The following is a 20,768-nucleotide window of genomic DNA, read 5'->3' as shown; positions in this document are numbered from 1 at the left end:
CAAAAATCTTGTGTTCAAGATGTTTGTTTCAAAATTCCCATTCTGTTTGTTCTATCACAGCTGCAAATACTTTGTTGTGATGCTGTGATTTACAGGTAATGACTGTACAGAGGTATTTTGCAGCCATGACCAGCAGTTTAATTTCGGCTCATGTTAAAATACCGGAATTATTTCCACATTTCTGAGAACCCATAAACACTTGTAGCTTGTTTTCAAATTTGTAATTTAAGTTATGGTATTAACTTTCTTCCTGTTCGTTGTCATGTCATAGAGTCACAGAACACTACAGCACAGAAACAGGCCTTATGGCCCATCGAATCCATGCCAAACTATTATTCTGCTTAGTCCCATTGACCCACACCTGGACCGTAGCCATCCAAAGCCCTCCAAAGTCCTCCTATCCATGTACTTATCCAAACTTCTCTTAAGTGTTGCACTCAAACCCACTTCCACCACTTCAACTGGTAGCTCGTTCCTTCTGAGTGAAGAACCTCCCCATCTGGGAAATGTAACACACATTTCAAAGAATTACAGATCTTTATTCCTGTATCCCTTTGTTCTACCATAATAAAGGTTATAATAACCATTTCCTCTCCAACACCACCCTTCTCCTTCTGGCAAAACTCAACAATTTTTCCTTTGGCTCCTCCCACTTTCTCCAGACTCAGGGGGTAGCCTGCATGGGCCTCAGCGATGCTTTTTGTTGGCTACACAGAACAGACCATATTACAAGTCTTTCCTGGTAATGCTCCCCAACTCTAAGCCAATATTGAAAATATTTATTACTTCATCCTGAATGCCAAGCGACTGACCCTTCTGGACCAGCCTCCCACATGGGACTTTGTCAAAGGCCTTGCTAAGGTCCATGTAGACTATGTCTATTGTGTTTCCTCCATCAACTTTTCTGATAACCTCCTTCTACAACACTATAAGATTGGTTAGACATGACCTACCAAGAACAATGCCATGTTGATTATCCCCAACCAGACCCTGTCTATACAAATACTTATATATCCTGTCCCTTAGATTACTTTCCAATAATTTACCCTTTACCGATGTTAGGGTCACTGGTCTATAACCTCCCTTCTTATCCGTACAGCCTTTCACTTACAACAAAACATTAGCTATCCTCCAGTCCTTTGGCATCTCATCTGTGGCTGAGGATATTTTAAATACCCCTGCCAGGGTCCCTGCAATTTCTGCACTAGGTCTGAGGGGCAAGTCCCTTGTCAAGCCCTAGGGACTTATCTGCCCTGATTTTCCTCAAGACAGCAAACATACCTCCTCTTCTGAAATTGATATAATCCATGACACCTCTACCATTTTGCCTGTCTATAGACTCTATTCATCTCCTGAGTAAATGCAGATGCAAAAGATCCACTTAAGATCTCCCCCATCTCTTTCAGCTCTATGCTGATCTTCAGGTAGCCCAATTTTGTCCCTTGTTATCCTTTTGCTCTAAAGATATCTCTGTAGAATACCTCGCAATTCTCCTTCATGTTGTCTGCCAGAGCAACCTCTTGGCTTCATTTAGCCCTTATTTCTCTCTTATGTGTTCTCTTTTTCTTTCAGCTTGGTTCTTTTTGACTTCATTATTAATAGATCAAAATTATGAACATTTTTTGTTACTCATAGTACGAAAAAGAAGCTTTCATTTGCTTTCTGAAGTAATTTGAAATTCAGCTGCATGTTTAAGATTCCTTGATCCGATCAGTTAAGGCCAGAGGATTGGCTGCCTCTTGTAAAACTGTCAAGAAACCAAAAAGTGCATGCATTGGTGTTCATATTTAATTTAAAAGACCGGACCTCGTATTTCACATTGTGATTCATCAATCTGGTGATCAGGATTAAATATCTGAAATCTGCTCACTGGAAAACTAAAAAAAATAGACTTCTGTGTGGCATTTACATGTGTCTATGATTGTACATTTACAAAAATATTTGTGGTCTCTTTCAAATGTTTAAAATTTGTCTGCTAAAAATTTAGCATTTCTCCGGATACATCTACATCTTACCAGGAATGCATGAGACACAACAAAGTCACGGTATTAGCAGCAGAGTTAGAAGCCACTGTTAAGCAATCATTCTGCAAATGTTCCCACCTTGTTACAAAAGGGCATTGCTTTCAATTAGTTGAATTGCTTCTAATTACCAGAACATGATGATTTCATTCAGGGAAGTCTGTCTGGTCTTCATCTCAGTACTAGGAGGTTGCAGTGTGTTTAAAATATGTTTGTGAGCAAATGACTGTGGAATTGTAGAAATACTGGAATTTGAAATCTCTCACAAAGAAATCATAGAATTTTACCCAGAGTTTAATGGAATAGTCATGTCTCCTTGGTTTGTACTCTAACAATTATTAGCTGCTGCTATTTACTTTTCCTGGAAAGAGAATCATTATTAAATCTATTTTGAACAATTGGTTTGTACTTATAGGTTCGCATTATGGAAGAAAAGCTAAATGCAGCTAACATCCAGACAAGTGAATCCGAGAATAAGTTGTATAAAAATTGCCAGGAGTTGGAGGCCCTCTTAGTGGAAAAAGATGATATCATTCAGCGTTTAGAACTCCAGCTGGATGAACAGGTTTGAGCTCCTCTTCAGTAATTCATTCCTTGGTAACACAGACATGGATGCCGGTTAAACATGAAATCTGAAGTTTTTATAGTTAAATTTGTTTTTCTTCCATAGTAGTGGTCTTCTTGTCATGAATTCTTTCTCTTGCCCCTGTTCCCTCTATGGGACATCACAACTCAATTTATGTTCTATTGATTTAAAGAAAATGGTGATAGACTCCAAATAAATAACTAACATAACTGAAATCAAATGCCTAATAGAATCTCTGATCTCCAGCAGCTGCTGAACATGCAGATTCTCTGATCTATCAAATTGCCAGTGTGTTCCAAGGTAATTACCAAAGAGGAATGTCATTTGGTTCATTTTAAATAATTTGTCTGAAGACATTCAAATTTGTTTTTCTTAGTCAGTACCATGGGATTGAGGATGACTTGTTTCCACTTGTGTTCTGTCGGCTTCAAGGTGACTCATGAGACTGATGTGAGAAATGCACACTCTTCCACAGAAGGAGCCAGACTGGGGAGGCTGGATGGGTGGTGGGAGGTTGAGCACTCCTTTGCTATTTATATGGCACCTCTCTGCTCCTAACTCATAGCCTTGAGCTTCTCGATATCATTCCAAGTGCTCCCTATCCATCTTGTGGTGTTATGGTCCATTGATGCCTAGTGGTCTGTGGAAGCTTTGAACATAACCTTAAATCTTTTTCCTCTATTCAGCTGGTAACCTCTTCCCATGGCATTCAAAAATACATGTTTAAAGAGTCTTCCATCAGGCATGCAGACATTGCAACCTGCCAGACTGTGCTCAATGCTGGTGGTGGCTCTGGATGGACTGAATCCAATACAATTCAGGGTTAGCTTTTTGGTCACTGGAAAATGCTTGTTGATTCAATGCATTATGTGGCAAGAGTTTGAAGATTGATTTTTTTTTATGTTTGTATCAGTGGTTCTGATATTAAATATGTACCCTTTGACTTTGACTTCCTACTCCATACCAGTTTTTATCCTGGTATTAGCATTATACAATGGGATATGTAATGTAATAACTATATTCTAGTTTCATAATTCTGATTTCATATTCTAATATAGAAAGTAAAGATCTTGAGTCACAAGTTACATGTCATTGAGCCATGTGTGACTCAAGAACTGCAGTCTGAGAATCACTGTTCTCTGGGGTGTTTGGCAGTTCTGAAGAACTGAGGTCATAATATTGCCAGTTCTGAAGAACTGAGGTTCTGAGACATCAGGACAATATTTAACCAAGTTTGGCAACAAGAATCTCTGGTAATATTTGAGCCACAGAAAATCTTTGTTAGCTGGATTTATGTCTTGTAGAAGGAAGGTGCTCGTGTATATTGAAGGTCAGTCATCACGCCCACAGGATGTTACTGTGGGACTTCTTCAGGATGGTGTTCTATCACCAGCTACCTTCAACTTCTTCATTAATGGGCACCGACAGACATTATTCGCTTATTAAGTCAGAAAGAATCCATTTGCTTAGTTGCAGTTGCAATTCCCCATCCACCATGTTAAATATTCAATTCCTCCACCACAGGTGCTCCATAACGGCAGATTATAACTTAGACAAGATGCATGATATGCATCATAACTCACGTAGCTCTGTGAAGAACATTCTATGCACTAGATGATGTATGGAATGGCACCACGGTAAGACCTGTTCCAAGTTTCACATAATTCTTCAGTGTCACCAGTCTTGGATCTCCATAAGCAGGAGAATTGTGGAGAGAGTTTCACAACATTCTCAAGGACAACTAAGAATGGACAACTGCCTTAATATGCATCCAATGATTATTTTTTAAAATAAAGTCAACTATGCAAATTGGAAAAAAGTGATTTTCATGCATTTTCATCCATCATCAAGGTAATATTCACTTAAAATGATAACATTCAAAAGCCAGTAGAATTGTGAGTTACAGATTCTGGCCTGGCCAGTAGAGGGAGATGTTGAGTGACCTACCGGATACTTTTTATGTTAGAACATGAAGTTAATTTGAATTTATACATAAGTTCAATTCAGGAGACATCTTTGAAATTTTTCCATTATCCTTAGGTAATGTGTTCAGTGATGCTGAACATTACAGATTTGAAGATGTTAAATCAAGTGTAAAAATGTCCTGTGTAAGTCTGGAAAGTTCACTGTTAACACTTTAACCTGCTCAGTTCCTTCTGTATTCCATAATCCCTGCTGCTTTTACTAAACCTTTCAATGCAGCAGGAAAAGCAATGAACAGTTGAACTAACAATCATATTCTTCAAAACCATGAGACTGTGTGCTCAATGATCTTTAACTTCAGCTAACTTACTTCCTGCCTATTACCCCTGCTAGCACTGAGGCACCTCCGCTCCGTCCGCCACAACAGACAGGATCTCCCAGTTGCCACCGACTTCAACTCTGCTTCACATTCCCATTCGGATATGTCCATACATAGCCTCCTCTACTGCCATGATGAGGCTAAACTCAGATTGGAGGAGCAACACCTCATATACCATCTGGGTAGTCTCCAGCCCCTTGGTATGAACATTTAATTCTCCAACTTCTGGTAATTCCCTTCCCTCCCCTTCCCTTCCCTTCCCTTCCCCTATCCCAATTTCACTCTGCCCCCTTCCCCAGCTGCCTACTACCTCCCTCATGGTTCTGCCTCCTTCTACTACCCATTGTGCTTTCCCCTATTCCTTCTTTCCTGACTATCACCTCCCTGCTTCCCCTCCCCCACCCCTTTATCTTTCCCCTTACTGGTTTTTCACCTGGCACCTACCAGCCTTCTCCTTCCCACCCTCCCCCCACCTTCTTTATAGGGCCTCTGCCCCTTCCCCCTACAGTCCTGATGAAGGGTTCCAGCCTGAAACGTTGACTGATTATTTCCACAGATGCTGCCCGACCTGCTGAGTTCCTCACGCGTGTTGCGAGTGTTGCTTTGATCCCAGCTTCTGCAGCTTATTCTGTGTTAATGAAGGTGCTTCACCTCTGTCCAGTGTTCAGAGCTTCCTTCATCATGCCAGTAGCTTTCTCTCAGTCTTCCCTGCTGTAGGCGATGCAAGTCTCAGGTGGAGACTCAGGAATACCATCATACACAGATATAGAAGGATTCTTCCTTGCTTTTTCCATAACAGTTTTGTTTGGTTATTAACCCTGAGCTGAACCTCCAAACCTGGAGTACCGGTGGACAATTTCTCATCTGGTCTCTACCCTTTGACCTGTTTGGCATGGGTGACTCTGCCATGAGCCAAAGCAAAGGGCTCTGACTCCAGCCAGCATAGTTCTCTTGGTCATTGAGGCACGCAAGCCTCCAAGCCATGACAAAGTTGTGGTCCTCTTGGAGGTTAAATCCAGATGTCCAGGAATTATCTTTCAAGGGAAAACTGGATTGATCAGCCAATTAGTAGATTAGTGGACATGTGTTCAGCCAGAAATGCATTGGCCACAGTTGATGGAAGTAAAGTTTTGCTGGTAGACAAACCCTGGAAAATCCTTTAATTAAATTATAGCTCTTCACATTTTGTTTTATTTAATTGACAAAAGAAAATGCTGGGAGAGAGATAGAACTGATTATTGCTATTGAAAATGTCAAAAGTTAAAAGCGTCCTCACTCAGCTTAATTTTTATATAAATGCTGCTCCTGTTACATAGGTGCTGAGTTTTGATGGGCTTACCAGTTACTGTTGGGTCGCTTGAAGCGCAGAAACTGAAAATCTGGATTCTGGAACTAAAAGCAACTTAGCATCATTGAGCTGCAAGGAATTGTGGACATTTCAGGTCCAGCTATTACATCAGAACTATTGGTTAGCTTGTCCAATTGAGCATTTCTTATGTTTCAGACCAGATCCAAAGCTGATAGGTTATTAAATTATGAAAAGCATTATAGACATATAACGCTTTTATTAATGTCACTTTATCAGATATACCTGTGTACCTGCTCATTATTGTAAATATCAAATCAGCTAATCATGTAGCAGCAACAGTGCATAAAAACATGCAGACATAGTCAAGAGTTTCAGTTGCTTAGGCCAAACATTAGAAAGGGGAAGAAATGTGATCTCAGTGTCTTTGATGTGGCATGATTGTTGGTGCCAGACAGGTGGTCAGAGTACCTCAGAAACTGCTCATCTCCTGGGATTTTCATGCACAGCAGTCTCTAGGGTTCAGTCTGTGGTGCGAGAAACAGGAAAATATATCCAGTGAGCGGCAGTTCTTTGGACAAAACTGCCTTGTATTGAAAGAGGTCAGAGGAGAATGGCCAAGCTGGTTCAGATGACAGGAAGGCGACAGTAAACTCAAGCAACCACACATCACAACAGTAGTGTGCTGAAGAGCATCTTAGAATACACAACACATCGAACCTGGAGCTGGATGAGCTACAGCAGCAGGAGACCACAAACAAACACTCAGTGACCAGGAGGTACCGAACAAGTGGCCACTGAGTGTAAAGTTGCTGCCCCTAAGTGGAATGAACACATATGCAGTGTTCATTAGAAAGTAGGGATAATGAGCATTAATTAGTTCCTGATTGATTATCATTTTAAGTTTCTCCTGACAAAGACAGAAGCTTTACTTCAATTACTTTGTGTAAATCCTGTTCATTCAGTACATCTAACCTGATCCTGGATCTTATCGTCCATTCACTTCACTAATAACTTTCAGAGGAACCTCAATTCTGTTTTAAAGACAGAAAGAAATGGAGATTAAATGAGATCAGACGAGCTTGCAAAACAAATCATGTACAGAGAGCAGAAAGGAACTCTGAACTATGATTGACCCTAGTTGGATTTGAAATAAGGTATATACATATTTGCTACCGGTTGTCTTGACAGAGTTTTGAACAGAATAATGGAGAAGGTTCTAACAAAGTTATACTATAAATGAAAAGGCCATCAGCTAATGATTCAAGTATCTTTCACAATTATTCAACTTTCCTCATTTATAGTTCAGTGTTCTGTTGCAGTGCAAAATATAAATTGTTATATAACTTTTTTTGTATTTTAGAAGCATCTACGAGGACAGGAGGCTAAAGTTATTGAAGAGAAAGCAGCTAAAATCAAAGATTGGGTGACAATGAAGTTACAGGAGGTACTCAGGCCATGCCGTATATTTATAGGAAAATATCAGCACCACATACTGAACTGCCTATGTAAATATGGTTCAGTATTTGATTCTTTATAACTGTGTTGGAATTTCTAAGTGGTGTGGAGCAGTTGTAGTTTTTTAATTATTAGGTTTCTGAAAATACACTTAAAAGATTATTTGTATTTATAATGTGACAACCTCAAGATATTCCAGAGTGTTTGTGCCAGAATGAATTACTTGTAAGCCTTACTCACTTTTGAAAAGACAGAAACTACAAATTGCGAACAATAAGTTCCCACAGTCATATGATCAAGACCAGATTATCAGACTTAATAACGTCTATTGAGGGATAAAGGCTGGTCGTGATTTAAAAAACTTTATGCCACATGATCATTCACAGTCACTGAGGAGCTGAAGAGGCTTCTGCTAATCAGCTCATGTAAACGCACTTCAGAGTTCATGTCCTCTAATTTGTCCCGTCAAGTCCCCTCAATGATGGCTGCTTACAATGTAGCTTGGGAGAATAAAATCATAAATATTACACAATATATTTTGATGAGCATTTTCAGTAAAATAAACATTATTGACCTAATTAGATGTGTTTTAATGTGGAGTGATAAAGGATTTAGTGCCACATTAATATTCTCTGCTTGTCTGTAGCTTGAAACTGAAAATCAAAATGTTAAATTTGCCAACCAGCAACAAATGGAACATATCCAGATCCTTCAGACAAAGCTACAAGGTAGGAATAAAGTTTCCCGAAATATTAATGTTTCACTGAATAAACTCAGCAGTCTATTGTGTATTCTTATCAATATATTATTGATGTATTATTGATTATTGAACATGTTCACTGCCCTTGTTATTCCTGTGGATGCTGCAGGCTGCAAGTCCGCTGACCCAAGATGTGCTAAAATGAAGCTAAAAATTGCCTGTTACTCACCCACATTCCATCCATGTCCCACATGTCTGCCCTAATCCTTCCCCACCCCGACTTAACAGGGATAGGGATTCCCTTGTCCTTACCAATCTTCCCATAAACCTCTGCCTCCAACATGACATTCTGCACAACTTGTAACAGCTCCAACAGGATCTCACCACCAAGCATATCTATCCTTGCCCTCCCAGCTTTCCAGAAGGATCACTCTCTCTACTTCTCCCTTGTTGCTCATTTCCCTCCTTCCCAACTTATTCCCTCTCCAGGCACTTCCCTGTAGCCATGCTAAGTGTTACACTTGCCCCTACTCTCTCACCACAATTCAGGACACTAATCAGTTCTTCCAGATGAGGACGTCTTTACATGTGAATCCAGTAGTGTCATTTATTGCATCCTGTGCAGCCTTCTCTACATCAATGAGACCTCATGCAGACTGGAGGGATCACTTTGTCAATCCCCACCCACACCTCTCACATCTCCCACCCCTTCCTACAGCCCCCATCACCACCCACCACACCTCCCATTCCTGCCCACACCTCATCCTCATTAGCCTACTCACATCTCCCATCACCACCCACACCCCCATCCCCACCTACCCACACCTCTCATCACCACCCACACCTTCCTACACCTCCCATCAGCACCCACTCCCCCTGTCACCCCCACGCACACTTCCCATCACCACCCACACCTCCCATCCCCACCCACCCCCACCCCCATCACCACCCACACCTTCCCACACCTCCCATCACCACCCACACCTCCCATCCCCATCACCACCCACACCCCCATCACCACCCACCCACACCCCATCACCACCCATATCTCCCATCCCCACCCACCCACACCCCATCACCACCCACACTTCCCACACCTCTCACCCCTTCCCGCACTCCCAACCCCATCCACCCACACCTCCCATCACTCCCACCCTCACCTCCCATCACCACCCACCACACCTCCTATCACCACCCATCCACACCTCCCATCCTCACCCATCTCACCCCCATCCCCACCAACCCACACGTCCCATCACTCCCACCCACACCTCCCATCACCACCCACACCTCCCATCCTCACCCATCTCATCCCCATCACCACCCACCCACACCTGCCATCACCACCCACCCACACCCCCATCACCACCCACATCTTCCACCCCTTCCCACACCTCCATCACACCCACCTCACCACCCATCCCCACCCACCCACACCTCCCACCACATGGATGAAAATGTAGATGGCTGGGTTTGTAAATTTGCAGTTGATACCAAGATAGGTGGAGTTGTGGATAGCACAGAAGATTGGCAAAGAGTACAACATGATATAGATCAGTTGCTGATATAGACAGAGGAATGGCAGGTGGAGTTTAACCCAGATGTGAATTATTGAACCTTGGCAGGGCAAATGCAAGGAGTCAGTATACTGTTCAGGGCAAGATCCTTAACAGTGTTGCTGAGCAGAGAGATCTTGGGATCCAAGTTCACAGCTCCTTGAAAGTGGCTACACAGGTTGATAAGGTGGTTAAGAAAGCTTATGGAATGCTTGTTTTTATTAGTCGAGGCATTGAGTCCAAAAGTCAAAAGGTTATGTTGCAATTTTAGAAAACTCTGGTTAAGTCACATCTAGGGTATTGCATAGAGTTCTGATTGCCCCACTATAGGAAGGATGTTGAGGCTTTGAAGAGGGTGCAGAAGAGGTTTACTCGGATGCTGCCTGGTTTGGAGGGTATGTGCTATCACGAGAGGCTGGATAAACTTGGGTTGATTTCTTTGGAGTGCCAGAGGCTAAGGGGAGATCTGATAGAGGTTTAAAAGATTATGAGAGGCATAGATAGAGTGGACAGAGAGTATCTGTTTCCCAGGGTTGAAGTGCCTAATGCCAGAGGGCATGCATTAAAGGTGAGAGGGGTAGATTCAAGGTGGATGTGAGGGGTAAGTTTTTACTCAGAGTTGTGGATATCTGGAATGTGCTGCCTGCTATTGTGGTAGAGGCAAATACATTACAGGCTTTTAAGAGACGTTTGGATCGGCACATGGATATAAGGAAGATGGAAGGATATGAACATGGTGTTGGTAGGAGGAATTAGTGTTTGGGTGTTTTTGATTTGCTTTTCAAGATTTCAAGATTCAAGATTCAAAAAACTTTATTGTCATTCTAACCGTACATCAGCTCTGCAGGGCAGAATGAGACAGCGTTTCTTAGGAGCAGTGCAATCATAACATAACAAACGCAACACTAAATAATAAACATAACAATAGCTGGTTCAGCACAATGTTGTGGGCTGAATGGCCTGTTTTGTTCTGTACTGTTCCATGTTTCTTTCCAGTGCTGATGAAGGGTTTTATACCCAAAATGTTGATCCATCATTTCCTTACATAGATGCTGCTTGACCTACTGAGTTCTTCCAATATATTTTGTAGATTGCTAAAATTTGCTCCTCTTTTTATGCCCATGAATCTGCTTTTTTGAGAATGATTATAAAAACCGGTGTGAAGTGAGTATACATGCAGAAGCATCAATATTTTGGGCTGCAGTCTTCTGTCACACTCTCAAACCTGCTGGCTCCTGCTCATCATTCTTCACAGAGAGAACGAGCAACATTCCCATATGAGTGGTTCTCCTGCCTTTTGGCCATTCGGAATGGTGGCATCCCAATGAAGTAGGACTTATTTAACTGTAATCACTCGTGGAAGTGAAATCAAGTATACATGCAGCCTGCATATTCTTACCCAAGTTTCAGGCCATTTTTATACTTTCATCCTCTGGACTCAAGTTAGGATTTAGACACTAAGTGATCTACTGTTACTGGTTTGTTCATTCTAATCTTTTTACCAATCTAATATGTTTAATTAGATTAAACAATCTAATATGTATGTTTAATATTAGATTGCTAAAAATGCTCTCTCTAGATTTACAGCACACATCACAACATAGAATATTTTGCCAAAAGGAATATTTGTTTCCATTACTCAAAATTAGTATTTTTATATGGATGAAATACTTGTACATGAATAAAATCAGAACAATAAAAGGTAAATGGCATTTGAAACGCAAACACGAGGAAATCTGCAGATGCTGGAATTTCAAGCAACACACATAAAAGTTGCTGGTGAACGCAGCAGGTCAGGCAGCATCTATAGGAAGAGGTACAGTCGACGTTTTTGGCCGAAACTCTCCGTCAGGACTAACTGAAGGAAGAGCTAGTAAGAGATTTGAAAGTGGGAGGGGGAGGGGGAGGGATGGAGCCAAGAGCTGGACAGGTGATAGGCAAAAGGGATATGAGAGAATCATGGGATGGGAGGCCCAGGGAGAAAGAAAAGGGGGAGGGGGGGAGCCCAGAGGATGGGCAAGGAGTATAGTGAGAGGAACAGAATGAGAAAAAGGAGAGAGAGAAAAAGAATCTTTGTGTGTGTGTGTAAATAAAAAATAAATAACGGATGGGGTATGAGGGGGAGGTGGGGCATTAACGGAAGTTAGAGAAGTCAATGTTCATGCCATCAGGTTGAGGCTACCCAAACAGAATGTAAGGTGTTGTTCCTCCAACCTGAGTGTGGCTTCATCTTTACAGTAGAGGAGGCCGTGGATAGACATATCAGAATGGGAATGGGACGTGGAATTAAAATGTGTGGCCACTGGGAGATCCTGCTTTCTCTGGTGGACAGAATGGAAACTATGTTCTAGTCAAAGTTCTAAGTTCAAACTAAATTTATTATCGAAGTGCATATATGTCACCATATACAACCCTAAGATTCACTTCATTACAGTAATCACGGTAAATTCAAAGAATCAAAACAGTACCAAACAAGATGATAATAAATATATAAACAATAAATATCAAGAACATGAGACAAAGAGTCCTTAAAAGTGAGTCCATAGGTTCTGGGAACAGTTCATTGTTGTGGTGAGTGAAGTGATCCCATCTGGTTTAACAGTCTGATGGTTGAGAGGTAATAACTGTCCCTGAACTGGGTGGTATTGGTTCCCTAAGCTCCTGTACCTCCTTCCTAACGGCAGCAGCTAGAAGAGAGCATGGCCTGGATGGTGGGGGACCTTGATGATGGATGCTGCTTTCCTGTGATAGCACTCCATGTAGATGTCAACGGTGAGGGGTGATGGACTGGGATATTCACTACCTTTTATAGGCTCAAGGGCATTGGTGTTCCCATACTGCAACCAGTCAATATTCTCTCCACCACACATCTATAGAAGTCTGTCAAAGTTTTAGGTGACGTGCTGAATCCCCACAAATTTCCAAGAATGTAGAGGCACTGTCATTGTAATGGCACTTACATGCTCAACTCAGCTCAGATCCTCTGAAATGATAACACCCGAGGAATTTAAAGTTGCTGATCCTTTTCACCTCCAATCTCCTGATGAGATGGACTCATGCACTTTTGGTTTCCTCCTGAAATCAATAATCATTTCCTTGGTCTTGAGTAAGAAGTTGCTTTAGTGGCACCACTCAGCCAAGATTTCAATCTCCCCTCTATATGCTGATTCGTCACCACCTTTGAATCGATCAACTACAGTGATGTCGTCAGCAAACTTAAATATGGCTTTGGAGAAGTGCTTAGCCTTACAGTGGTAAGTATAAAGGCGAGTAGAGCAGGGGGCTAAACACACACCTTTGTGGTGCAGCTATGCTGATGGTGATTGTGCAGGAGGTGTTGCCAGTCTGAACTGATTGGAGTCTGCAAGTGAGGAAATCAAGGATCCAGTTGTACAAGAAACTATTGAGGCCAAGGTCTATTGGAGCTTATGGATTGGTTTTGAGGGGATGATAGTATTAAATGCCGAACTATAGTCAATGAAGAGCATCCTGATGTATGCATGTCGCTGTCCGGATGTCCCAGGGCAGAGTGAACAACCAATGAAATGGTATCTGCCGTTGACCTGTTGTGACGGCCGGAAAATTTGAGCGGATCCAAGTCGCTTCTCAGGCAGGAGTTGATAGGTTTCACAACCAATATCTCAAAGCACTTAATCACAGTTGATGCATGTGCAACTGGACAATAGTCATTGAGACAGGTTATCACGTTCTTCTTGGGCACTGGTATAATTGAAGCCTGAGTGAAGCAGGTGAGTCCCTCAGTCCGCCAAAGTGAGAGATTAAATATATCAGTGAACACTTATGCCAGTTGATCAGCACAGGTCATTAGTGCTCAGCCAAGTACTCTGTCTTGGCCAGATGCTTTCCATGGGTTCTCCTTCCTGAATGATACTCTCATGCCGGTCTCAGAGACTGAAATCACAGGGCTGTTGGGAGCTGTAGGGGTTTAGGAAGGTGGCTCCATTTGAAAGGCGTTGAGCTCATCTGGAGCAAAATTTTGTTGTCACATATGTCGCTTGGTTTCACCTTCTAGGAGGTGATAGCATTCATGTCCTGCCACAGCTATCGGGAATCCTTCAGTGATTCAAGTTTGGTCTGGAATTGTCACTTTGCATATGAGATGGCTTTCCAGAGGACATAGCTGGACCTCTTCCATTTTAATTGGTCGACAGAACTGAATGCCACTAACTTGGCCCTCAGCAGATTGTGGATCTTTTAGTTCCTCCAGGGCTTCTGGTGGGGGAAGACTCTGAGACTCTGAATGATTTTGTGGGGACACACTCGTCTACAACTGTTTTCGTAAAGTCTATGACAACCGTGGCTTATTAGTTCAGATCCTCTGATGAGGATCTAGCTGAGACTAGAACTAGGGGACATTGCCTCAAGATTCAGGGGAGAAGATTTAGGATGGAGATGAGGAGAAACTGTTTTTCCCACGGAGTGGTGAATCTGTGGAGTTCTCTGCCCAGGGAAGCAGTTGAGGCTTCTTAACAAAATATATTTAAGAAACACTTAGATAGGTTTTTACATAGTAAGGGAATTACGGGTTATGGGGAAAAGGCAGGTAGATGGAGCTGACTTTACGGCAGATCAGCCATGATCTTATTGAATGGCGGGGCAGGCTTGCTTGGCCAAATGGCCTACTCCTCCTATTTCTTATGTTCTTATGAGTCCTTGAACACAGTACAATCCACCCACGAAGAAATCTTGTAGCCACTCCCCTGCCTTTCATGACCACCTTTGTTCTCCTTATCTGTGAAGTCTTCATCTTTAGCCTCTGCCTCTGCACAGGTAGCAGGAAAACAACGAAATGATCAGGTTTCCTGAAATGCAGTCTAGGGATTGAACGGTCAATATTCCTAATCATAGTATAACAGTGGTCAAATGTATTGGTGCCTCTTGTGCTGCAGGTGACATGTTTATAATAAGTGGGTAGAGATTTCTTCAAACAAGCCTGATTGAAGTCCCTGACAATGATTTGAAAGGTGTCTGGATAGGCATTTTCTTTTTTTCTAATCACTGGACTCAGTACCTTGAGTGCTTGCTTAATGTCAGCCAGGATGTAAACTGTGGTCGGGATCAGAGAGGACAACTCTCTCGGTAAGTAGAACAGTCGGCACTTAATCATCAAATGTTCTGAATCAGAGGAACAAGAGTGCGACAAGACCACAGATTACTAGCATCATGAAGAGTCTATCATGAAACACAGACACCCCCACCTTTTGCATTCTCCAAGTCAACCGTCTGATCCATTGTATTAAACAGAAGATTTAAATACAAATAACCCACTCTTCATCTTGTTTCAGTTGATATTCTTATCTAGCTTGATTCATTGTGCTGCCCAGCAGGTTGTTTATTTTTTCCCCCATTTCTAATATGTAAAATTCTGACTTGTCAATGAGTGAGCCATAATGTTCTTCTCTTTCCTGCACTGGGATAACTCCATGCCTTACCAGAGAAATACAGGTCTCATTTTGAGAAGTTCTGGTGCGAAGGAATTTCTAGTATATATATCACAATAAAGTTAAACTACCATTTCAACAAGGAAAGGGACCACTTTTACCCTGCAGTCAGGAAGATGAAATAACAAATTTCATACCACTCCATTTCAGCCCTTACAGGGAGTCGAGAACAGAAGTCACCATCTGGCTTAAGTGAAACCTCAAGCAAAGCACAGCGGTTAAGCAGCCTGACTTTTGGCTACTTTAAAGGAAATCCCCAAAGTCTTCAGCAAAATACTCTGGAAGCTGGAGTACTGGACAGACAAGTTACAGGTGAACAACCTCCTAATAATGTACAATGTATATTATGGGCTGGGCATTCTTTAAGTATTCACCAGCTGGCAACTTAAGACAATATTTTACTATCAGAAGTTAATACAGACATTTTTCTGTTAATCTGTCAAGTGCTTTCATTCTAGAGAATTGGTAAAGAATTATTTTAATTCTTGCCGTGGTTTGCTCATTCTATGGAAAGTCTGAAAGAAAAATATTGGCCTCAAAATTCATTGGCATCTATAGGCACCTATTATCCCATATTCACATTGCATGCCCGTGACCACTTTGCTCAGCAGCTATAACAAACCTACACAAGAAAAGGTCCTTTCCTTTGTACCCTGTGCTATTTGTCTCCTGTTGGGAGGAATGGTGAGAGTGGTTATTAGTATGGGAGGATGATTACTGAGTCGGGGGTGATCGCTGAGTTGTATAGATCAGTACAGTTAGGGAATTGGATCCTGGTGCCCACGAGGTCAGTAGTGGGGTCGGATCATAAGCTTTGGTTGGATTGTGAGGTCAATATTTTAGAAGAGTGGGCATGGATTTAAAAAACCAGTCTAAAACAAGTTGAAATCAATAAACCTGAAGTGAGTTCCCTAGGCAGGCTGGCTCACCTTCAGATAACACTGCTCTAAAGAGATCCCTGCTATTCCAATCTGCATAGGGCCCAAGTACGGGATGATTGCATGTTTCTGAACCAAGTCTTCCCTGGCTACGCTCTGTATGAGACTTGCATTAGAAGTGACATGTCCCATTCCAATCCAACTCAGAAATCATAACTGCATCTTGCTCTTAGAATGGTCTGGTCAAATTAACAAAGTGGCGATTAGACCTGGAAAACAGCGCCAAGCTTATTATTGTATTTACTTAAGACCATAAGACAAAGGAGCAGAAGTAGGCAATTCGGCCCATTGAGTCTGCTCCGCCATTTTATCATGAGCTGATCCATTCTCCTATTTAGTCCCACTCCCCTGCCTTCTCACCATAACCTTTGATGCCCTGGCTACTCAGATACCTATCAATCTCTGCCTTAAATACACCCAATGACTTGGCCTCCACTGCTGCCCATGTACTTATTGCCGATGTACTTTTAAAGGGATAGTGGGAATTAACGGAGAACACTCTAGGAATGATAAAGCCTCTGATTTCCTGTGCTAACCTGCTGTTTAACTTGGTATCTCTCTTGGTCTGATTTTAAGGAGTCAAGGAAGGAGAATAACTTTATGTCAATTACTATTTGAAATCTCTAACTTAACACATTGATGCATCAATCTTTGTCATTTTAAGCACAGAATTATGGGCATAATTTAACATGTATTTATCCTTTCCAGGCAAGGAAATGAACAAGAGGTCCCACACAAAGCCTGTTCAAAATACTGAAATAGATCAAAGGGGTTTCTCACAAAGCAACTGTGTATCGGAAATACAAGGTAGCAAAGGACTGACTAATCACCAGCTTTTATCTAAAGAAGAAGCCATAGCATTTATGCCTTTGAGTGATGATAGTTCCGATGAAGGAGTGAGGAAAAATCAAACAAGGTCGAAATGCTGGTCAAACCTCTCTACTCGGACATCAGAGGACGCAATTAGACTTAGTCAGATTGGAAGTGACACTTATTTAACAGCGTCCGATGACAGCAGCACCGCATTTGATGATGAGAGTGAAACTGAGCAAAAACCACCGTTGCAGGATGCAGAGTTCCTTCAGGCAGTGGATCATTTTCCAAGCGTCGCAATCTCAAAAACACTAAATAAAAAAATAGATCAGGATTACTCTTCTGATGAGTTAAACAAGAAATTTCAATCACAAAGGCTCGATTCTTCATCCAATGAAAAGCAAACTCCAAGCCCAATTCTAACATCACCTACAGCAGTGACCAGCATCCACCCCACAGCTTCCTTAACGGAAATAAATTCACTTTCAGACTTAACAGCTCCAAAGTTGAGGGTTCCTAATGTATTCAGTGTAAATGTGGCCAAAGCAAAGAAGCATTGTAGCCAGCCTCAGTTAAGCACTGATCGCCTGTTTGGTGGAAACCGTAACGCTATAAGTATGATGAGGCCAATGGATCATGAAGAGACAGATATTGATGTCATTGACGTTGAAAGTGATATTCTGGGGAAAATGGAAACAGGCTACGAAGAGGGAATGTTTTGCTATGAATCAATTGAAACCTACATCACAGAGGAGCAATTCAACACAGGAGACACCAAAGGCAAAGTTCCCAGTAACAAACCACCAACTCCTCCTTTGCACAGATTCCCTTCCTGGGTAAATCCTATTGCTCTGTTGTGTTGATAAATAGTGATTAATGTTTTATTTCTTGATTTTTTTAAAAGATGTAACTTTTTGAATATGTTAGCGTTGCTCTGACAGCTTTAAATCAATGTAGCCTTCCTAACCTCCAAGGTTTCAAGTATCCATTTCAGTCTAGACTGGTATATCTTTTTAATTTTTGAATTATTGATCCCTCTTCTGAAATTGTTTTACCTAAACGTTTCTGTAGAATTGGTCTGTCTGCTAATCCAGTTTAAGACCTAAAACAATTATTCCAAAAATACACTGATGAACATAAATAATCCTGATAGCAGAAATGATGTCTGGTGGCAGACAGAAGGAGCATCACTGAATTTTGTCTGGGCCCGGACAGAATTCCTCCCAGTATTCCAAGAACTTGTGATCAGATCTGCCAAAGTCATGTGAACCAGCAGATTATAAAATCCAAACTGCATGGTACAGAACACTGAAATTAAGTGCAGAGTTTCGGGAAAGGCTGCTGTACAAGTCTCCCCCATCACTGCACATTGAGAATCTGCTAAGCATTATTTTAAAAGAAAGCTTGACTGTTTGCTCAAGCAATATATGTAAAAGAAAACTGAAGTTATGCTAACATAATCTAAATTATGTGGATTTTACTTAATAGTAACATACACATTTACATTACCACACAATTGAAAATTGGGTTGTGTAATCTGGCTCTCTTCAGTAATACGTTTCAAAAAGGAATTGGAAAAATAGTTGAAGGGATGCAGTTTATGGAGGTGAGAACAATTCGAGCAATTTTCAGAACAGCCAATACATGCAAAGTGGGTCAGCTGTATTCTTTTCTGTACTTTGACGCTATAAGGTCTCTATCATCTCGCACATTCAGACACTAAGCTCCACTCTGCAGTATGGCTTTTCATTGATGTATATTGCAAATGGAAAATAACCGATCAAGTGAGAGAAACCAATATTCTGAGTTCTCCCTCATTGTAAAAAATAAAAATAAGTTATTAAAGCTGTGAAATCATTAAATTAGATGTTACATGGCCAACAAACCTTTGGTTATTTGAGAAAAAAAAGGATGCTTGAGGGTTTTCTAAAAATCAAGGGTTCACTTGAAAGAATTGGAGTAGATCCCTTAGAATTCCCATAAGCATACATTCTGTTTGCTATCTCTGCCTCTTGAAGCTACACTGCAGATCTTGACTACATAGCTGCAATTTAACCTGACTATACTCAACCCTAGTGATCAATTGATTATGATCTATTATCTTTGTAGAATACTGTAACTGATGATGACTGATTCTCAGAAAGCAGAGGGAAGGGTGACTAAATTGCTTGTCATAAATTTTAAATGTTCATCATCTATGGTTGTCATGCCAAGGCCATCGAGCCCTTTCAACTCTTGCCAGAAGACACAGGAACAGAACAAGCAGTCAAATCATGATGAAATGAAGTAATTGTTGAAATATATTTAAATATTATTAAGTTAATTACACCATCAGTTTTACCAACGTTCTGCTAGAATTAGATTTACAATGCATATATTTCAATGATGTAAGAGTAGATTGGTGGTGTAGGATTAAATATGGCATTCTTCAAGTATGCTTTAGTGTGTTCTGAGGTGACTATTACATCCAAAGGGGAATCACAAACTCTCCCACAGAAGGGACAGGAGATGACTGCAGGAGGGTTGTTTATGAGGTGGTACACTCCTTCTGCCACTTGCACAGGGATTCGCTCCACTGCTAATGTACGGACTCAATGTTTGCAGTCTGACCCCGGAAGCTGCTCCTTCATTTTAAGTTATGATGAGCCAGAGATCACCAGGAGTCAGTGGGAATGCTCTATTTCTTCAAAAATGCTTTGATCATATCATTTAATCTTTTCCTCTGTTTAGCTGGTAATCCCTTTCAGAGTCAGACTTTTAGTAGTGTCTGTCTGGCGAATCTGCCACCGCATATTTAAATGATGCAACCGACTCAGTGTAACTGACCAAGTGTGGCAAAGATGAGAACACTAGGCTGTCGACCAGAGGGAAAATATTGACATTAGTCCACTTGTTCCTTCCAGAGAATTTGAAGGATTTTATGGAGACAGTGTGGGTAGTATATCCTCAGTGTTTAGTGTACGTAGTCCACGTCTCAGAAACATTCTGGGGCTCAGGAACCCCTGCTACTGACAGCTAGTTTTTCCAACGTCATTTTCCTCAAACAAAGGTTGTGTCAGCACCTTGAAGGTGATGGTGAACGCCATCATCAGTGTTTGCTTTGCCGAGAGGTGACGCCGCAGGTGTGAGAGGTGATCTGCCTTTTCAAGATTGTTCAATGTTATTCCCTGTACACAAGTGTAAAGGAGAATGAAATAATTGTTACTCTGGATCTGATGCAGCACAAAGAAACCTATAAAAGATACAGTACACAACAGTAATTTAAAAACACAGTAAATGTAAATACACAAGATACCTTGTAGACATGAATTGATTGTATGTCCATAAAGTGATACCAGGCTGTACATAAGGTGACAGACAAGAAATAATAAAATAGTGGTGCAGTTAGTGGGTGGAGGTGTTGACCATCCTTATTGCTTAGGGAAGTAAGTGTTTTTGAGACTTGTGGTCCTGACATAGATCCTCCCTGAGTCCAGAGACATGACATTAACTTGTCAGAAAGGAGCATTTCTAGTTTATGAAAAAAGAATAATTAGCTAAAATTCATGCTGTTTACTGCAGTTCAAGGATGCTTGCTAGAAAAGACTCATGATTTGAGAATTAGTTGGAAGCAAATACAAGTCAAA

At 41.4% G+C, this 20,768-nt stretch overlaps 1 protein-coding gene across 1 annotated transcript in view; it reads left to right on the top strand.

Annotated features, from left to right (window-relative positions):
* The window catches only part of LOC140201237 (pleckstrin homology domain-containing family H member 2-like), a 140,226-nt gene that overhangs the window by 54,845 nt on the left and 64,613 nt on the right, over positions 1-20,768 (top strand). The window contains exons 4-8 of the mRNA XM_072265007.1: positions 2,437-2,586; positions 7,579-7,662; positions 8,320-8,401; positions 15,542-15,703; positions 17,038-17,978. Of these exons, the coding sequence (XP_072121108.1) occupies positions 2,437-2,586; positions 7,579-7,662; positions 8,320-8,401; positions 15,542-15,703; positions 17,038-17,978 (1,419 nt within the window). The remainder of the gene's footprint in view (positions 1-2,436; positions 2,587-7,578; positions 7,663-8,319; positions 8,402-15,541; positions 15,704-17,037; positions 17,979-20,768) is intronic.

This window comes from Mobula birostris, chromosome 8 (assembly GCF_030028105.1).
Source record: "Mobula birostris isolate sMobBir1 chromosome 8, sMobBir1.hap1, whole genome shotgun sequence".
In the NCBI taxonomy this organism is placed as follows: domain Eukaryota; kingdom Metazoa; phylum Chordata; class Chondrichthyes; order Myliobatiformes; family Myliobatidae; genus Mobula; species Mobula birostris.
Note: the sequence above shows the minus strand (reverse complement) of the source record. Positions and strands in the feature narration are given on the sequence as shown.